This window comes from Heloderma suspectum, chromosome 3 (assembly GCF_057233095.1).
Source record: "Heloderma suspectum isolate Gila_16-S chromosome 3, 16-S_ref, whole genome shotgun sequence".
NCBI lineage: Eukaryota > Metazoa > Chordata > Lepidosauria > Squamata > Helodermatidae > Heloderma > Heloderma suspectum.
The window spans coordinates 118,585,654-118,603,765 of NC_139460.1; the positions used below are offsets into that span (position 1 = coordinate 118,585,654).

General features: G+C 43.1%; 1 protein-coding gene across 2 annotated transcripts in view; it reads right to left on the reverse strand.

Moving 5' to 3' along the window:
• GYG2 (glycogenin 2) overlaps positions 1-18,112 on the reverse strand; it is a 29,740-nt gene that overhangs the window by 2,644 nt on the left and 8,984 nt on the right. For both annotated transcript variants that reach the window (XM_084844272.1, XM_084844271.1), the window contains exons 3-9: positions 13,690-13,831; positions 8,338-8,512; positions 7,272-7,434; positions 5,365-5,491; positions 2,776-2,998; positions 2,521-2,655; positions 981-1,085 (exon numbers count right to left, since the gene is read on the reverse strand). In XM_084844272.1, coding sequence (XP_084700398.1) covers positions 981-1,085; positions 2,521-2,655; positions 2,776-2,998; positions 5,365-5,491; positions 7,272-7,434; positions 8,338-8,512; positions 13,690-13,831 — 1,070 coding nt within the window. The remainder of the gene's footprint in view (positions 1-980; positions 1,086-2,520; positions 2,656-2,775; positions 2,999-5,364; positions 5,492-7,271; positions 7,435-8,337; positions 8,513-13,689; positions 13,832-18,112) is intronic.

The following is an 18,112-nucleotide window of genomic DNA, read 5'->3' on the forward strand; positions in this document are numbered from 1 at the left end:
GAGGCTCAGAAATCCAGTTTATATCACTTTAATAACTTAACATCTAATCTTTAAGTCCTAAAGCCTGAAAGCTAGTGTCAAGATTCTAATAATGCAGACACTTGACTCTGCAGTGCTCTGAGCAATGAAAATATGAGCTACACATTATTAGAGAATGTAAAATAGCTCAGGTTGCACAACAGACATCTATGAGAGCACTGGAATGTGATATATAGAGATTACTTACTCTAAGCATCTCATGGTAAAAAGTAAGCAAACCATAATTTTGAATCCTGTCTTCAAAATATTCCATTAAGGGCACAATCCTATGGCCGTTCGTCTGCGGCTAGACAGCCACAGGATTGGTCAGTTCCTGAAGAACCACCTCCCCGCCCCCTCATAGGTGGCATGGATTGTCCCCGGGTTCCACAGTTGTCAGAGAAGAGTGGGGCAAAAGGGGGCATTCCCAGGGGTGGGGAGTGCATAAGTGCAGGTACGATGCTTCCTATATGTCGACTGGCCTCCTCACCCCGCACTCCAACGTCCCATGGCTACACAGCCGAAATCAGCCATCAAGCTGTAAATGCAGGGTGACTTGAGCGTGGAGGAGACGATCCCCTCCACACTCCTGCTGTGCATTGGATAGACAATTGCCTCTGAGTTCGGAGGCAGCTGCCTCTCCACGTAGGATTGCGCCCTCTGGCTGTAATCCCCACCATACTCTATTGGAAATATGTTCCATTCAGACCTCTTCAGGTGGCTTTGTCTTCCCCACACTTCTGCAGCTGGGAATGGCTTCAAGCCACTAGATCTTTGCCAATGAAGACAAATTTCCCTTCACATTTTTTTTAAAATGGCTCAAAATTAATCAGTTGGGTCACTATTTTTCTGCTTGTATAGATTATTTTAAAAAGCTGCCTCATGATGAAATCACCATTTTTCAAATCAGAATGCACAAATAAATATTGGCTCTACAGGCAAAACATAACAAGGGTCTTTACCATTTTCACAGTCTGCTGAGGGATAGGTTGAACAGAGGACTCTGCAAATGATTCAATTGGCTCAGCATCCTTGACTTCAAGACTACATTCAGCTTTCTGTACAGACTGATAAAAACAAAGCCTCCAGTTTAGGGTGTATTATTAATTTTTCTTATTGCACACTTAGAAAAAAAGTTCAGTTTTTAGCAAAGTCAACCTTGGGTCATGATCCATATTCCTAAACACATACTCTTTTAGATGTAAATAATGTACTTCAAGTTTGAAGTAACCTATAGGTTAAAAATAAACTGCTAAAGATTAAAGCAGCCTTCCCCAATTCGGGGCCTTCCAAATGTATTAGACTGCAACTCCTGTCACTGCTAGGATTGGGGAAGACTGGCTTAAATGAATATCAGCAACTAGGGTCTTCTGTTGAGATACATCTATTAATTTTGTTTTACATTTCATGATGTATAAGAATATCCATCACTATGGTATCCATAATCAACACAGATGTGCAGTGACTACTAAATAATTTCCTATTCTATGAATTGATAAATAATGTAAATAAATACATAATTGCAAGGAACATCATTCCATGTAAATTTACTTAGGATTCCAGACAGAATCAACTAAAAATTATTTATTCTTAAAAGGGGCACCACAAATATTAAACACATTTCACATGGAACTTAGCTTCACTGATATCAGCATAGCATTCTTTCAAGTAAATGCATTTAGGATTAGACTACAGATAGTTTGATAAATGCCATCCCCATTCTAGAGGGGAGGCACTATTCTCAAAGGCTTAGGGTAGCTTTGGATGAGACAGGGAGTAGAAGCAGTGACACACTCTGAGGTTGCAATCCTAAACATACTTAGAATCATAGAATAGTAGGGTTGGAAGGGGCCTACAAGGCCATCGAGTCCAACCCTGTGCTTACTTACTGGGTAGTAAGCCTCACGGAACTGAATCAGATTTACCTCTGGTAAACATAATTAGGATCGCACTGTTAGACTCACCAGGTTTCGGCATCCTGTCCTACATCCCGTAGGGAGATGTAAGTTGTCTCCCAAGGGAGATATGTGCATCTCCAGGCTTCAGTTGAGATACAGAAGCCTGAGTCATAAATGCTTCTGCTCTCTGTCTGGTCAAAAGCCATTCATTTTTTAAACAGAAAGGCATTTTATTGCAAGTTATTTACAAATGAAATCCTAATTTAACAAGATTGCTTGGACAAGGTGATTTCCCTTCCCCCGCACCCCCCCCAACACACACATGTATGTAAGCTATAATTGAAGACAAACTGATGAAGGGTGCAATCCTATGTAAGTTTAGACAGACAAAAATCCTACGATTCCCAGCATGCTCCAGCAGAGATGGATGGTGGGATGCTAGAAATTGTAGGACTTTTTTTTTGTCTAAACATGCATAGGACTCTGCATGCTAAACTTTTTAAACCAAATGAAGCTGAAATCTCTACAAACATAACACCTGAAAGCATCTTCAAAATAATAAGCAGAAAGAGCCTCCTGCCCCCCGCCCAAAAGTAGTACTTACCTTTTTGGCAGATAAGTCATCAGGTGGACTTACAACAATTTCTGATACATGGTCTGCATTTGCTGAGACTGGCAAGGGGTTGCTAATGGCAGGAGTTCCTCTTTCAAATTTACTTTCATCTCCACTGAAGTTAGGCTGTAACAACAAAAACGGTTATATCTTCAAAGTTCTCCATCAGTCACAGCTAACACGGATCATGGGGAATGAAGGAGAACAAAATAATAATAAAGCCTTCCCTTTGCAAAACCATTTTACCTCTTCTCTCTGGATTTGTGACTCAAACAACTTCTGACATTTTTCCAGTAATGGCAGTATACTGGAACTGTATGTCATCCACCAGAGTTCAAGGAATGGGAGCTGACTCTGAGATACTGAGGCTGAACCATCCTCTATAACTGCTCTTGTTTGAGGATTGTATTTGTAGTTCCAGGGCTTTGCTGATCCCAAGAAATGGACTACCTTTGCATCTTTGCCAAAACTGCAAGAAGAATACATAAAAACAATATAATCTCAAGAGTGAGTTTATGTTAAGCACCATTTTAAATGTTAATGTTTCATCTCTGTAATGGCATCATGAAAGTAATTTTTATTTTGGTATCCATTCATTCATTCATTCATTCACTCACTCATTCATTCACTCATTCATTGGCCACTTTTCAGACAAAAAATAGTAACTCTGTGGCTCACTGCAATTAAAATGCAATACAACATGGCACTGCAGACACTTAGGTACATAAAAATAAGACAGGCTTACAAACTAAAACACACACACACACACACACACACACGGGAAGGGAAGGGAAGGGAAGGGAAGGGAAGGGAAGGGAAGGGAAGGGAAGGGAAGGGAAGGGAAGGGGTAGAGAAGGGAGATCAGTTTGATGATGCCAGTACTAAGAGGTGAGCTGTTAGCAGGCATTTACGAACATTTCTACACAAGGCATTTATTGTGTGCTCATCATTCCCTACCCACAGTTGTTTACAGAGTCTTTAGATGATGTTTATTTATTTATTTATTTGTGGCATTTATATACCGCTGAATATAATAAATTTTCTGTGACTCTCCAGTTTCACTTCTGTTTGTAAACACCACTTTCAGTGAGTTTTTTAGACCAAGGAAAATGGAGTATTATTTCTGATGGTGGAAAGAAAACACTGTTTCTACTTGTGTATTTGCACTATTCCGTTATACCACAGTGCCACCTAGAGGTTTTGTAGCAGAAAAGCAGGAAAGGAAATGCTCCTTGTGTAGTGCTCGGACCTCAATTCTGCGACAAAACCAAAAGTAGATCCAGCAAATTCACAGACTCATGTAGAAAAGCCCTACATCTACTAGGGGCCAGGCTGATCTTCCTTTGCTAGTGTTCTTCCAGAGATGGAGGTAATGCAACTATCCAGCAGACCTTGTCCTCTGGCTGATGACGGAGGCCAGAGTGCCCTTAACCTTGCCTCTAGGAGGGCACAGGGCAACAGACAGCTAGAGCAGTGTCCTTACTGGGAGGGAGCGTGAAAGCAGCTATTCACTCTCTAATCAATGGCTAAAGTGCCTTTCCCCTCACCTCTGCAATCACAGGGTAACAGAAAGGTGCAAAGCTCTTGCTAGGAGGGAAGGAGAAAGCAAGCAAAGTCCTTGCAACCGGTCATTAGACAATGGAAAACAAACCAGCCTATGTATGTGGATGGAAGCATGGAGCTGCTAGGAAATGGACACTGCCAGCACTTGGCAACATGGGAAGCCCTTATTGGAAGCTACAGCTGATGAGAGCAAGTGCAGAGCAGGATGTCAGCCAAAATATAGCATAGTCCAACACCAGTGGTTCATAGTGGGGCTAGGGAAACTTCAGTCCCGTCCCCCCCATTACTATGGCCCTCGTTGAACGTAGAAGGCCTTCCATCACATCAGCCATCAACAATGCTAGGCTGTACGGAGTCACTACATATTCCATGTAGAAGCAACCCATGTCTGGAAGCTCCAGGTGTTGGAAGCCTGGTGGGGTTTTGCTTTTCCAGTTGAGCATGGCATGGATTGTCTATGTTGCTTTTACACTGTTTCTCAAACCAATTATTTTTGGTTTGGTGTATAATTAGGTGCTTAGATTTTTGCGTGCTTGGGCATGCCACTGCTTCTTCTGGATTATACTGGCACAGCAGTAAATATCCTATGCTGAACGCTGTATATCTGGTTCTATTCAACGTATGCTTCCCCGGACAGTCCACTAGAACTAATCATGCTGCACTAGCAGGAATGACCACTACCACAGCGGGAAACTAGCATTTCATAGTGCAACCCTGCAAACCACCTCAAACTAGTGCTTCTGGAATGGGAGAAATCCATGAAGCTCTCTTCCATGAGCACTAGTTAGAGTTAGTTTCCAGTTGCACTATTAAGTGCTAGCTTCCTATTGTGCTAGCAGTCATTGCTGCTAGTGGAAGAGCAGCACTAGATACTGTGCACTGACTCCTATGATCAAAATATACATGTAATTAAATTCACCAATAGATCATCACATTTGTGACCTGAATGTTTCTGTTAATAGTAATAGTATGGCACAAGAACAGAAATGCCTACAGTATAGCTAATTATTGATATCTATATCAGGCTTACTTCTGAAATGGAATTTATCATAATAAAATAGAGAGCCCATACCTATTAATTATCATGTACTATATATGTGCACAGAGCTCCCATTACCAGCTATGGAAAACAGACATCTGTGAGCATATGGTGTTTTCCTTTGCCTTTTGGGGAGACCTATTAGCTATTGGCTGTGCCCCTGGGATTTCAGCACTGGATTAACGCAACTACTCAACAATGTATTATTAATAAATAAATATTTCTGTACTTACTGTTGGAAAGCAGGGGTGTAGGTGTAGACAGCACTACTGCTTAAGTTATAGATAAATGGCAAGTGTTTGTTAATGTCTTTTGTGGCCCAGCCGTTGAAGAAGCTATTTAACAGTCCCTGATCACCTCCTAAAGAATTAAAAAGAACATATGAAAATGCAAACATCTTCATATGAACTATAACTCAAGGAAGAGTTTATTCTTCAAACTCAAATTTACTCATGCTGTGTCAACAATGAATCTGCCATCCAGAAAAAATGCATGTCTAGAAAACAAAGCCAAATAAATGGTGATGGATGCTATCCAGTTCAGTTGCCATTTCCCCCACCCCCAACAGAGACATATATTTGTACCATACTTTTCATTATACATACAGATTAAGCATGTTGTTTCACACAGCTGCTTTGATGAGAGGCAAGCTGACAAACACAGGCAATTGACTATGTATGAGTTGTATCTTTTGACCCCTGACCAAGTCGCCTTGCCTATATAGTTCATGTTGGCATCAACACAGGGCTCTACACTGTGCTGTAGTCTTGGCAACTGAACAAGTGATTTGTAGAAACTTCTCATTTGGGATTGGCACTGAGGAAACATGAGTGGCTGCTCCAACCAGTGGTTTGTGATCTAAAAGGCACAGCAGACCATTGGGCAATGGTTGTGGATATAGTCTGTTACTTAGCTGCACTGGCACTATTAATGTGCACAACTTTGAACTTAATCTTTTAGAATTCAAATAACATCTGAAATGTAAACTGAATGACTGACAATAAAATAAATGTGTTCCTATTCATTTGGGGATAATAAAGAAAATACCACATTTGCAAAAAGATAGCTGATCAGATTATCATTAATTCCTAGATAGCCAATGTCTTGTTCCACATTCAGCATGCCAAGTAAAAACAGAAAGAAGGAATAAAGATCAGATTCAGGAAACTGATAGAAAATGTGGGCATCTTAGATGTATAAGCTGCTGAAACTCCCATGTGGTGAAGAAATCAAGACCAACTTTCCATACTGCCATACCGACATTTCTCTTTTCAGAAAACTCTGCTGATGGCAGAATTAAACATGATAAACACAGCTACCACTGAAAATGGCATGTGTGTATATGGCAGAGTTGCAGAACCTCAGGCCTAGGGGCCAAATCTAGCCCTCCTGGGTTCCTCAGATGGCCACACCCCCTGGCCCACCCCTTTCCCCCAACAACCAATCATGTGGTGTTTTCCTGGCTTATATGCAGTCTGTGCTCCCATTCTAAAACACTGATATGCCTCTCCTAAGGCTTAGTTACTGGCAATAAAGAGCTTCAAGCTAAAATATGTTTAGTATTTTTGGCCTTGTCCCTTTTGCCTTTGGCAACACCGACCACTGGAATGCGGCCCCCGAGAGCTTCTCCAAAGCTGAATTCAGCACTCAGGCTGAAAGAGGATCTGCACCCCTGGTGCAGAGCTTACCAATGTACACTTATCATTATCATACTTCCTCACCCCAGAAAGCAGTAACCAGTGCTATGAAGCGGCCAGGGGGTGGGAGGGATGGGACGGATACAAACACCTGGATAACAGGTACATTCTATTATGTATTTTATTGCTGTTAGCCGCCTTGGGAGGGCTTCTGCCCTGAAAGGTGGCCAAGAAATATTTTCAATAAATAATTAAGTAAAAAGCTGATATAGGAGAGGTAGGGAGAGTGGTATATACTATAGCCATATATCAGCTATAGTCAGTATATATCGGTAACTGTTGTTTGGGGTTCTTTTTTTATAACATCTAATTCTAGTCTTAGATCTAGGGGGAATTTTCCTATGGTGCTTACAGCACTTATGAAAAATTCACAACCCCAACATAACTTCATCCATGTAAACCTCCAACAGAGACAGGAAGAGGACCTGGTCCAGAGAACTTACCATCAAAGCTACCATGTTCATTTGCAAACTGCAAGAGGAGGCTGAAGGTTTTTAAAGAAGGTTGGAAAACAAAGACACCACTGTTAAAGCAGTCTGGCCAGCCAGAATCTGGAGCTGCTGAAAATTCTTCCCGGTCAAACAGCTCATCAATATTGCATAGTACCTAGGGACATGAAAGGTTTGAATTACACTAAATCCCCTACTATACAAACATCAGGGATTTAAAACACTTCATTAAAACTCTGTGTTTCCTCCCACCATTTGCTAACTTCCCTTCAGCCCCACAGTCAACATCAATAGGAACACACTGATATGTTCGTTTTCTCATCTGAAATCATGGGATATAGTATTATCTATGCTACAGGATTCCTAAGTGTTTATGACCAGGGTGCAGAACCTTTTTCTGCCTAAGGGCCAAATTTCATTCTGGAGAACATTTGGGGGGCGGCATTCCAATGGTGGGTGGAGCCAAAGGCAAAGGGGCGAGGCCAAGAATACCAGCATATTTTAGCTTAAAGCTCCTACTGCCAGTAAGTAAACCTTAGGAAAGGCATTTCAACCTTACAGAGTTGGGGGGGGGGAACTGCACAAAAGCCAAAAAGCCACCAAATGATTAGTAGTTGGGGGAAGGGGGTGTGACCATATGGGAAGCACCGCAAGGCCAGATTGGAACTCCAGGAGGGCTGGATTTGGCCCCTGAGCCTGAGGTTCTGCACCCCTGGTTTACAGCTTTCCGTCTAAGTTGTACAACAGAACATTCTGCACTCAAGTTATTTTTATAGCTACCGTTTTATAACTGTACTGACTGTGCTGCTTATTGCTGCTGTCCCAGGCAATAAAGGAGAGATCTGAACCTACAGTGTGCTGATATTGTTCTTACACATATGCTATGCACACCTGTTTACACACCGATATAAACGTCAGGGAACTTTCTGACATTTCTAAATCTCCTCAATTCAAATTCCACAGCAACCAACAGAAGATTCCTGGAAGTGAGAGCGTGTTACACAGTAAATCAATACAGCAAAATCTCCCGGGTTGCCATTTATATTATTGTTGCCCTTACCAATGTATCTGCATCCACGAAGACACATTTGCTATATTGAGTAAGAGTCCAGCAGTGAAGTTTCGTAAAGGTTACACCCAGTTCCAGCCTCTCCAGCAGAGCCAAGTGCACCGAGTCACTGCTGTCAATTTCGTTCACATTGACCACTGTGTCAAATATGGTGCTCAGGGCAGCCCTGGCGAAACAAGTAAAATACGAGATTGGGAGCCTTAAGATCTCTCTGTCTACAAGAAATGCAGTGCAATGTTTCTGACAATACCTGAGCCGAGAACAGTAGATGGTATTCATAAGAAAGTAATATCAACTAGATGTAAGGTTAACAAAACCAAACAAAACCACAATGGAAACATAGAAGCAAAATACAAATGCAAAAGCCACTTCCTATGAACCATAATAAGCAGTTGCTGAAAACAAAGTGCCAGGAGCAAAGTGTTGAAGAAACAAGCCAAAGAGAACCAAAATATGCAGGGCATATTCATTCATTTGTCTGCCCAATAACAAAATGAGCAGATTACATGATAAAATAATTTTAAAAGAACACGATAAAAACAGCAATAATAATAATCAGCACAGGACATACAATATAAACTGTATATAAAAACAGCCATTCCAGCACCCTGCAGGCAAATCTACACTGTAAAATCTAGAACCTAAAATACCTAGAAGAAAAGGAGAGTCTTTGCCTAGTGCTGAAAAGATAACAGTGTGGGTGCCAGGTGAACCTCTTTGAGGACATCCCTTAAGTGAGGTGCCACAACCAAGAAGACCCTCTCTCTTATGGCCACCCACCTAACTTCATTCAATGGGGGCACCCAGAGGAGGGCCTCTGAAGATGACTGAAGTCCAGCCAGGTACATGGGAGGAGATGCTCCATTCGGTACTCTGGCCCTATACTGTTCCGGGCTTTCAAGATCAACACCAGTACTTTGAATTGGGCCTGGAAACAAACTCGAAGCCAGTGCAGCTGACAAAGCTCTGGCATCACATGATCGTATTGAACACTCCCAATTATTTAAAACCTCAAGAAATAGTCAAAGCTGATCATCCATCATAAGATTCTGGAAAGTTGTTCAATATTACATTCAAGTATTTGATTCACTAGCAATAGTATTTTGGTGTGTAGTATATTTGAATAGTGATTGCTCTGTAGTGGAGGAGAGGCCTGCTGCGCAAGAAATAAAAAGTGAAAAAATGAGTTAAGAACCCTGCTGCATCTGACCAATAGAATTCTTCTTTCCAACAGCAGGTTGCCAGCCAGAAACATGTCCCTGGAAGCTCTTCAAGCACAGCATGAAAGCTCTCCCCTGCTGTTTGTCTCCAGCATCTAGTATTCAGAGACACATGGCTTATCAAGTTCCATCAGAGATCATTATCTCTATTTCCACTGTTCAGGAGTGCCAGTGCTTCTGTAACTGCAATGGCGCCACCTCTACTCAAGAGAGAGGTATCAGTGGGGGCGGGGGGGGCAGGGTAGCCCAAGGAGAACTGGGCATGCCCAGCAGCCACAGAATGCTGGTGGGATGGAAACCTGGATGGGAGGAGAAATGGATTGGAGTACCGTGGGAGAGGACATGGCTGACACTTGCAGCAGTGAACAGCATTCTACACCGCAACATTTTGTTTTAAGTCCCACTTGTTATGCCTAATAGCCATTAACAGACCTATCCTTCATTGTTGAATTCTTTTTAAAGCCATTTAAACTTGGGCTCTGCACGGACCCCCTGTTTCACTTTGGATGCTGCTTTGGGCCTTCCAAAGCAGCCCTGCTTTGCTTCAGACCACATTTGCTTCAGATTTGGATCCGAAGCAAAATTTGGATCTCTGAATAATTCTGATCTGACATTTTCCCATTGACTTGCATTGGAAAATAGAAACAGCCATAACTTTTTCAGCTATTATAAATAAATGAAATTTGGGGGCCTGGTAGCCCCCATGAAGGGGATTCCACCTGCAAAATTTCAGGTAGTTCGGCCCAGTGATATTTGTGCTAGGTGGGGGTGAAATTTGATTTTTTCAACAAAAACTCTCAAAGCAAAGAGCTGTAACTTTTCACTGTTTCCACAGACGTGCATGAAATTTGGGGTCCTCTCAGCCCCCATGGAGGGGATTCCACCTGCAAAATTTCAGACAGTTTGGCCCAGTAGTTTTTGTGCTAGTCACAGGTAAAATGTGCTGTTCTCAGAAACACAAACCAAAGGTCATAATGGGATAATCAGAGAAGTTAGGTGATTAAACGGTGATTAGGAAGAGGTCACTATCCCTAATCTCTGCTGTAGGTTTCTTTGAAGTGCAAATAACCCCTCTCCCCTAGTACTACTAAATTTGGTAATCTGGGGCCAAATAAACGTTGGCATCCAGGCTGTGGACTACCAATTTGCCATTTTGGACTTAAGAAATGGTTGATTCATTTAACTGTCCTGTGGTAAAAATTTGCTGGATTTCTAAAGTCTGGTCAATTTAATGTGCCTAGCTCCATCTATTGTAAATCCATATAAATCCCTTCTCAATCTCTCTCAAGTACTCTGTTTGATTGTAACAACAGGGATATTGGAGAAATCTGCAACAGATTCAAGACCCTGAAGATGCCTCATATTGGGTTTGCTTGGTGTCAGGGTTGGATCAGAGCCCATAGAGCCCCAAAGCAGTTCTGATTCTGAGGAAGAGATAGAAACCATGGGAGAGGAACCCACGTGCTGTTCAGAGGTGCTGCCGGAGGGAGAGCCCCTCCCTCCAGCGGGAGCTCAGCCCACTTGGCGCAACGTCAACAGCTGCGCCCCGATGCCCCCATGGGAAAGGGGTGGATTTTCACCTCCTAGCCCTTAAATCCAGAGGTTTCCTGCCTCTGTCCTCCAAACGGAGATCAACTGATTTCTCTAAGGCTAGCAACCTCTGTTAGGCAGCTCTCTAAAGTTTCCCTCATTAGGCCCATACAATTAGCATCTGTAAGCGTCATTAGGTTGAATGGAAATAAAGCCTTGGAAAAGAGCCTTATCATCTGTGTGTTGATTCTGGCTTCTTGAGAATTTCAGAAGGCAGCAAGGGCACTCCTGACAGCTTGATCTCCATTTCAAGGACAGAGGCAGGAAACCTCTGGATTTAAGGGCTAGGAGGCGAAAGTCCGCCCATTTCCCATGGGGCATCGGGATGCAGCTGTTGACATCGCGCCAAGCGGGCTGAACGCCTCCTCTCGGCGCCCTCCTTCTCGCGCTTGTCCCTACGCTGACGCCTAGCATCCCGAAGCTCCAGTTGTCCCTTCCCCTGCCTGCCAGGGTCACTACCACTCTCATGAATGTGAGCAGGGATGGGCTCTCCCTCCAGTGGCACCTCTGAACAGCGCGTGGGTTCCTCTTCCACGGTTTCTATCTCTTCCTCAGAATCAGAACTGCTTTGGGGCTCTAGGGGCTCTGATCCAACCCTGACACTTGGCCACACAGTGGAGTATTATTTAAATAATAGATGTAGTGCTTTGCCCACTGTATTTTGAAATGTGGACATGTGTAGTGCTTTGCTTGACCACAACACAAGCACAAAGACACACAAGAGCGAAAGAAAAGCAAATACAGAACTACCTACAAGCAAAGAAAAGGGTTTTTATTTTATTTTTTTAGGCAAAAGATATGGAGTTCAAAAATGGGAAGGGAAGGAATATGGGAACTGAGAAAAGGGGGAGCCAAGAACAAGCAAAGGAAAGTACCTTTTTTTAAAAAAAAATGTGTTTTTTAAAAGAATCTAGCTGGAAAACTATGAAGAGAGGGAAACAGTCCAACACACACACACCACAGATCTAGCCAAATAACTTCAGAGCTCTCTCCAGTAACACCACCAGATCTCTCTCTCTCTCTGTCTCTCACAATGAACTAACGCAGGCTTTTTTCTCCAATATATCCAGTATTCCCACCACCACCACCGTCACTGATTGGAGACTGCTGGGTCATGTTCAGCCCTAATTTGGCAACTAGAGTTACCAATTGCCAACACCAATCCTTGCACCGAGGATGTGCCTCCAGGGGGAGGGGGGCTTGTGGTAGCAGGAGATTCAATCATTAAACACATAGACAGCTGGGTTAGTGATGGGCGTGTTGACCGCATGATGAATTGCCTGCCTGGTGCTAAGGCTGCAGATATCACACGCTGTCTAGATAGCCTGGCAGACAGTGCTGGGGTGGAGTCAGTGGTCATGGTCCATGTTGGTACCAATGATGTGGGGAAATGTAGTCGTGAGGTCCTGGAAGCCAAATTTAAGTAGCTAGGTAGGAGGTTGAAATCCAGGGCCACGAAGGTGGCTTTCTCTGAAATGCTACCTGTTCCACCCACAGGGCCAGCTAGACAGGCGAAGCTGAGGAGTCCCAATGCGTGGATGTTGATACAGTTTGGACACAGGCTGTCTAGGCTTCAGAAGGCATCAGAATAGCTCTGAATCTCCAAAGTGGACCAAGGCACTTTGCTTCGTGACCCACTTTGCTTCAGAGCAACTCAGTGCTGGTATGATTTGCTTTGGATCGCACCAAGGCACCCCGAAGCACCCTGATTCACTTCAGGATTCCGATTTGGCACTGAAGCGATGCACAGCCCTAATTTAAACTATTAGCCATCATCTCATCTGGTGGTGATGAATTCTATAACTTGCACTACAATCCTATATATGTCAAATCAGAAGCAAGCCCCACTGCGTTCAATGGGACTTATTTCCAGGTAAGTGTATATAGGATTGCAGCCACAATTATTCCCTGTGTAAAAAAAAAAAAAAAAAAAGTACTTTCCTTTGAATTTACTGCCGATCTGTTTCATTGGGTAAACTGCAGTTCCAGCATTATGGGAAAGGGGAGAAAGAATTCTCTCTGTCCGTTTTCTCCACACCATCATAAAACAAACAACAATCATAAAACAAAGTAAAAGCATAATTAAAATCTCAACAATAAAAATAAACAAAACAGCACCCAACTCACTACAACTCCCAATATTATAAATATCTGAGAAAAAACATGCTCCTCTTTACTATCTGTTAAAATAGGAGTATGGGATTTTTATGGCTGAGGGAACCCAAATCCTCATATAATTATTGTAGTATGTCAGTCTCTGCTTACAATTCTGTACATGAAGTGGTTGAAATTTAAGGCCATGAGTGGAAAGGTGCCTTTTAAGGACGTTAAAAGGAGCATGGCACAAAACCAAACCCTATTGTTTGCATGTTCAGCCCACATGCAATTTAATTATCTTGATGAGCTGGGAATTAAGGTACATATTCAAAACTAGTGTCTGGTCATTGTTATTTTGTAATCAGGTAACAGAACAGAATGTCCATTTCCATTTTGCAATTATCACGTTTAATTGCATTTGGGAACATGTCCTTACCTCATTACACTGGAGACTCGAGGTGTAATTAGTATTGCCAAGCTTCTGGATGTTCTATGGCTCCTCAAGGACTGTCCAAGAACCAGAGCTCCATGGCAGTAAATATCGTTAGTAGCAAGTGTCACAAAGGCCTGGTCTGTCACTGAAAACAAGCATTCAGAAGGGTAATTTAACGCAGTATGAAGAGAACTGGCTGGGCAACTTCTCACCTCATCCCAGTAAACCCAGGGTGGGCAACTTCCAGGGGTCTGGGTGCCAATTCCCCCCACCAATGAAACCAACAGGGTCCATGTCCCTCCCCCAACTTTCAGCTGCATGGAAGCATCGCAGCAAAAAAGGGTCAATTTTTCTCTAAAAACAACCCTTTTCTGCTGCTGCATTGCCACACCACCAAGTTTCAGCAGCAAATTTGGCAGCGGGGGACGGGACGGGACACGCCAGTGGGGCCACATGAAGCCTGTCAGCCATGCATTGCCCACCCCTGTGCTAACCAGACAAGCTGCCATTTCTGTAAAGGCATGTGGATACAATAAGGTCTTTCGCTACCTAAACTCTACCCAGAGACAAATAAATAACTGCATATGCTGGCTAGATTTTTATTTCCTGGTAGGATTTTATTTATTTATTTATTTATTATATTTCTATACCGCCCCATAGCTGAAGCTCTCTGGGCGGTTTACAAAAGTTAAAACATTAAAATACAATATACAAAGTTTAAAAACCATTTACATAAAAACATGCGGACAATATATACAAACAACATATAGCTAAAAACAACTTTGAACTAAAAACAATTTTAAAAGAAACCAATAATAAAACACATCTTAAAACAACACTGCTTAAAACAGTATACAGGAGTCCGCAAAAGGAACAAGAGTTCTAAAAAGGGAAGGCCTGCCAGAATAATAGCATCTTTAACGCCTGCTTGAAAACCTTCAACGAGGTCAGCGGGCACATTTCAACCAGCAGGTCATTCCACAACTGAGGGGCGACGAAGGAGAAGGTCCTCTTGAGTGGGGCTGCCAGTCTCACATTAGACAGCTGCAGCAAAGAACCCTCAGAGGACCTGAGGTGGCGGACTGGGACGTAGGGGAGAAGGCGCTCCCTAAGGTACCTTGGGCCTAAACCAGGTAAGGCTTTAAAGGTAAGAAACAGCACTTTATATTTTGCTCGGAAACAAATTGGCAGCCAGTGTAAAGACTTTAAAACTGGTGTAATATCGTCTCCGCAGGATGTCCCAGAGACCAACCTGGCTGCCATATTTTGTTCCAAACTAAATATAAAGGCAGCCCCAAGTACAGCACATTGCAGAAATCAAGCATAGAGGTTACCAGGGTGTGCAACACCATTACCAGGTCCACGAGTTCCAAGAATGGGTGCAGCTGCCATATCAGCCAAAGTTGATAACAGGCCCTTCTCACCGTTGCCTCCACCTGGGGTACCAGGAGTAGCAGTGGGTCAAGAAGCACCCCCAAGCTACGAACTTGCTCCTTCAGGGGGAGTGCAACCCCATCCAGAAATGGTTGATGTACCTCAATACCTGAATTAGGACCCTTCACGATGAGCACCTCTGTCCTGCCTGGATTCAATTGCAGCTTGTTCTCCCTCATCCAACCCATTACCAACTTCAGGCAGTCATTCAGAGGAGTCATACCTTCCTTGGATAAAGATGTTAGGGAGAAATAGATTTGGGTGCCATCAGCATACTGATAACACTTAGCCCCAAACCTCCTGATGATCTCTCCCAGCAGTTTCATGTAGATATTGAACACCATCGGGCATAGAATGGAGCCCCGAAGGACTCCACATCATAGTTCCTTTTTCAAGGAACAACTATCCCTGAGCGACACCATCTAGAACCATCCTGAGAGAAAGGAGCGAAACCACTGCAGAGCAGCGCCTCCAACCCCCAACTCCCTCAGGTGACCCAGAAGGATACCATGGTCAATGGTATCGAATGCTGCTGAGAGATCCAAAAGAATCAAAAGGGATGCACTCCTCCTAATGATTCCCAGGCAAAGATCATCCACAAAGGTGACCATGGCAGTCTCAACTCCATATCCCGCTCTGAAGCCAGTTTGAAATGGGTCCAGATAATCAGTTTCATCCAAGACTGCTTGGAGTTGAATGGTCACTGCCTTCTCAATTACCTTGCTCAAAAATGGTAAATTACTTACTGGTAGGCTGACCATATGTACCGTTTTAAACGGGACAGTACCGGTTTTTTTTCATATTTCCTGACCGTCCCGTCGTTTTAATATAAATGTCAATTTTGTCCCATTTTTAATTTTTTGTAAATAACTGAACACGTTTATCATAAGACTCTATGCTAGTCAATGTGTGCAGTAAAACTACCAGTGTGATGAAAGAGGAAGCTCCATTTACTTTATCCAGTCAGGGCCAGGCTTCTTGAGCTAGCGACGATCAGACACCGCCCCCTTGCTTGTCTGCAGTGGCGGGGAATTCGAGAGGCGGTCGCTAAGCCCCATTCAGCGTGTGGGAGCCAGGAGAGTGAGTCTTACTGTTATTTCTACCATCATTCCGCCCATAGAGATTCTTTCTGCCCTACATTCAGTTTGATTCAAACTTTTCACTCATATTTCAACAGGCTGTTAGCTATTTTTTTATTACAGCGGAACTCTTCGGTGGGACATTAGCATACACCAGCTTGTGATAGCAGTCAGGATGTTCATTCCTTTTTTTTTCTTTTCTTTTTGGTGTATGTTTATGATTTTTTGCAGTCTGACCACTGCAGCCCTGCATTAGAGTGTTCAGTGTGATATGCCATACAGATTTGTTTACTGCTCATGTGATATTTTATAAGTATTTTATATATGTATATTTATGCGTTTTTGTGTGTATATGCAATAAATTAGTGTTATTCATTTGCGCCCTTTTCCATGTTCTTTTGCAGTGAGTTTAGGTTGTTTTTTAGGTCTCTTATAGCCTGAGAGACCAGAAAGGGAGCGGCAATTGTTTTGTTATATTGTGTGGTACACAATAGGAAGTACAGCACCTGTCGAGAGAATATTTTCTGTTATGAACAGTATGTGATCAAAGGAGAAATCTAGATTAAATGTTGAGACAATGAGGGCTATGTTAGTTGTAAAACAAAATTGTGTCATGGAGTGTGAGAAGTTTTATGATAAGGTATTGAAAGACCGAAATTTGCTGCGTAAGATTACTTCATCAGAGAAATATTCATGGTACGATCGTGGTGAAATACAGTCCCCCTCTACGTCTACCTAAATTTTTGTATGAGTTCTGTCACTAAAGAATAATTGTTATCGTCTTAGTTTTTCATGAATACGGAATATTACATAACCCCGTCCCGTTTTTGTCATCCCAATATCCCGTTTTTGTCTCAAGGAAATATGGTCAGCCTACTTACTGGCCTATACTTATTGAAGTCTAGAGGGTCAATGGAAGGCTTCTTCAGAAGCGGTCTAACAATTGCTTCTTTTAGACATGATGGAAAATTACCTTCCCTTAGGGAAGCATTAATAATATTCAGCAAAAGTTGCTTTACCATCTCCAGTCCCTGGACTACAAGCCAGGATAGGCAGGGATTGAGCGGGCAAGTTGTCTTTTTGACAAAACCAAGCAGCTTCTCCACATCATCAGGAGTCACAAGCTGAAGAAGATCCAGTTCAACTGTGCAAGCAGAGTTGCTGGACAAGCCGCTGTTGATTTCTGTCCCCACAACAGCATCCAAATCGGCTCGTATCCAAGAGATTTTATCCGTGAAAAACTCATTAAAGGCATCACAGCAAGCTACCGAAGGCTCTAAGATCAGATTCAGTGTGTGGGGGAGTGCTGACTCAGCTCCCTAACCACACTGACCAGCTCAGCTGGGTGCGAGTTTGCGGATGCAATACGTGCAGAGTAGAAAGCTCTCTTCGCTGCACGTATCACCACCTCATAGGTCTTCAAATGATCCCTATGATGTGTCTTGTCAGATTCAAGTCAAGTTTTCCACCATCGGCGCTCTAGTCATCATCCTTGCCGCTTCAGCTCCCTCAGTTCTTCTGTAAACTATGGAGCTTGTCTGGAAGCAGGTAGGAGAGGATGTCTAGGAGCGACCTGGTCAGATCTTCATTCCACAGAGAGACCAGGGACTTGACAGGGCTGGCAGCAGCGGCAGCCAAGAACCCCCCCCCCCAGCATTTTGGAATCGCAATGGATCCATCACCCTTCGGGGGCAGACTATCTTAATTGGTCTTCCACCCTTGTGGAGGCGGGGAGTAGCTGTGATACCAGCCCTAACCAGACAGTGATCCGTCCATGACAATGTGGAGATAGATAAAACATCCACCCACAGATCATTCTCCTGATTGGAGCAGAAGATCAAATCAAGTGTCAGGATGCGCCCTAGCGGCCTCTTTCAGTAGACTCCAATAGCCAACTCAAGACACAGATGAAA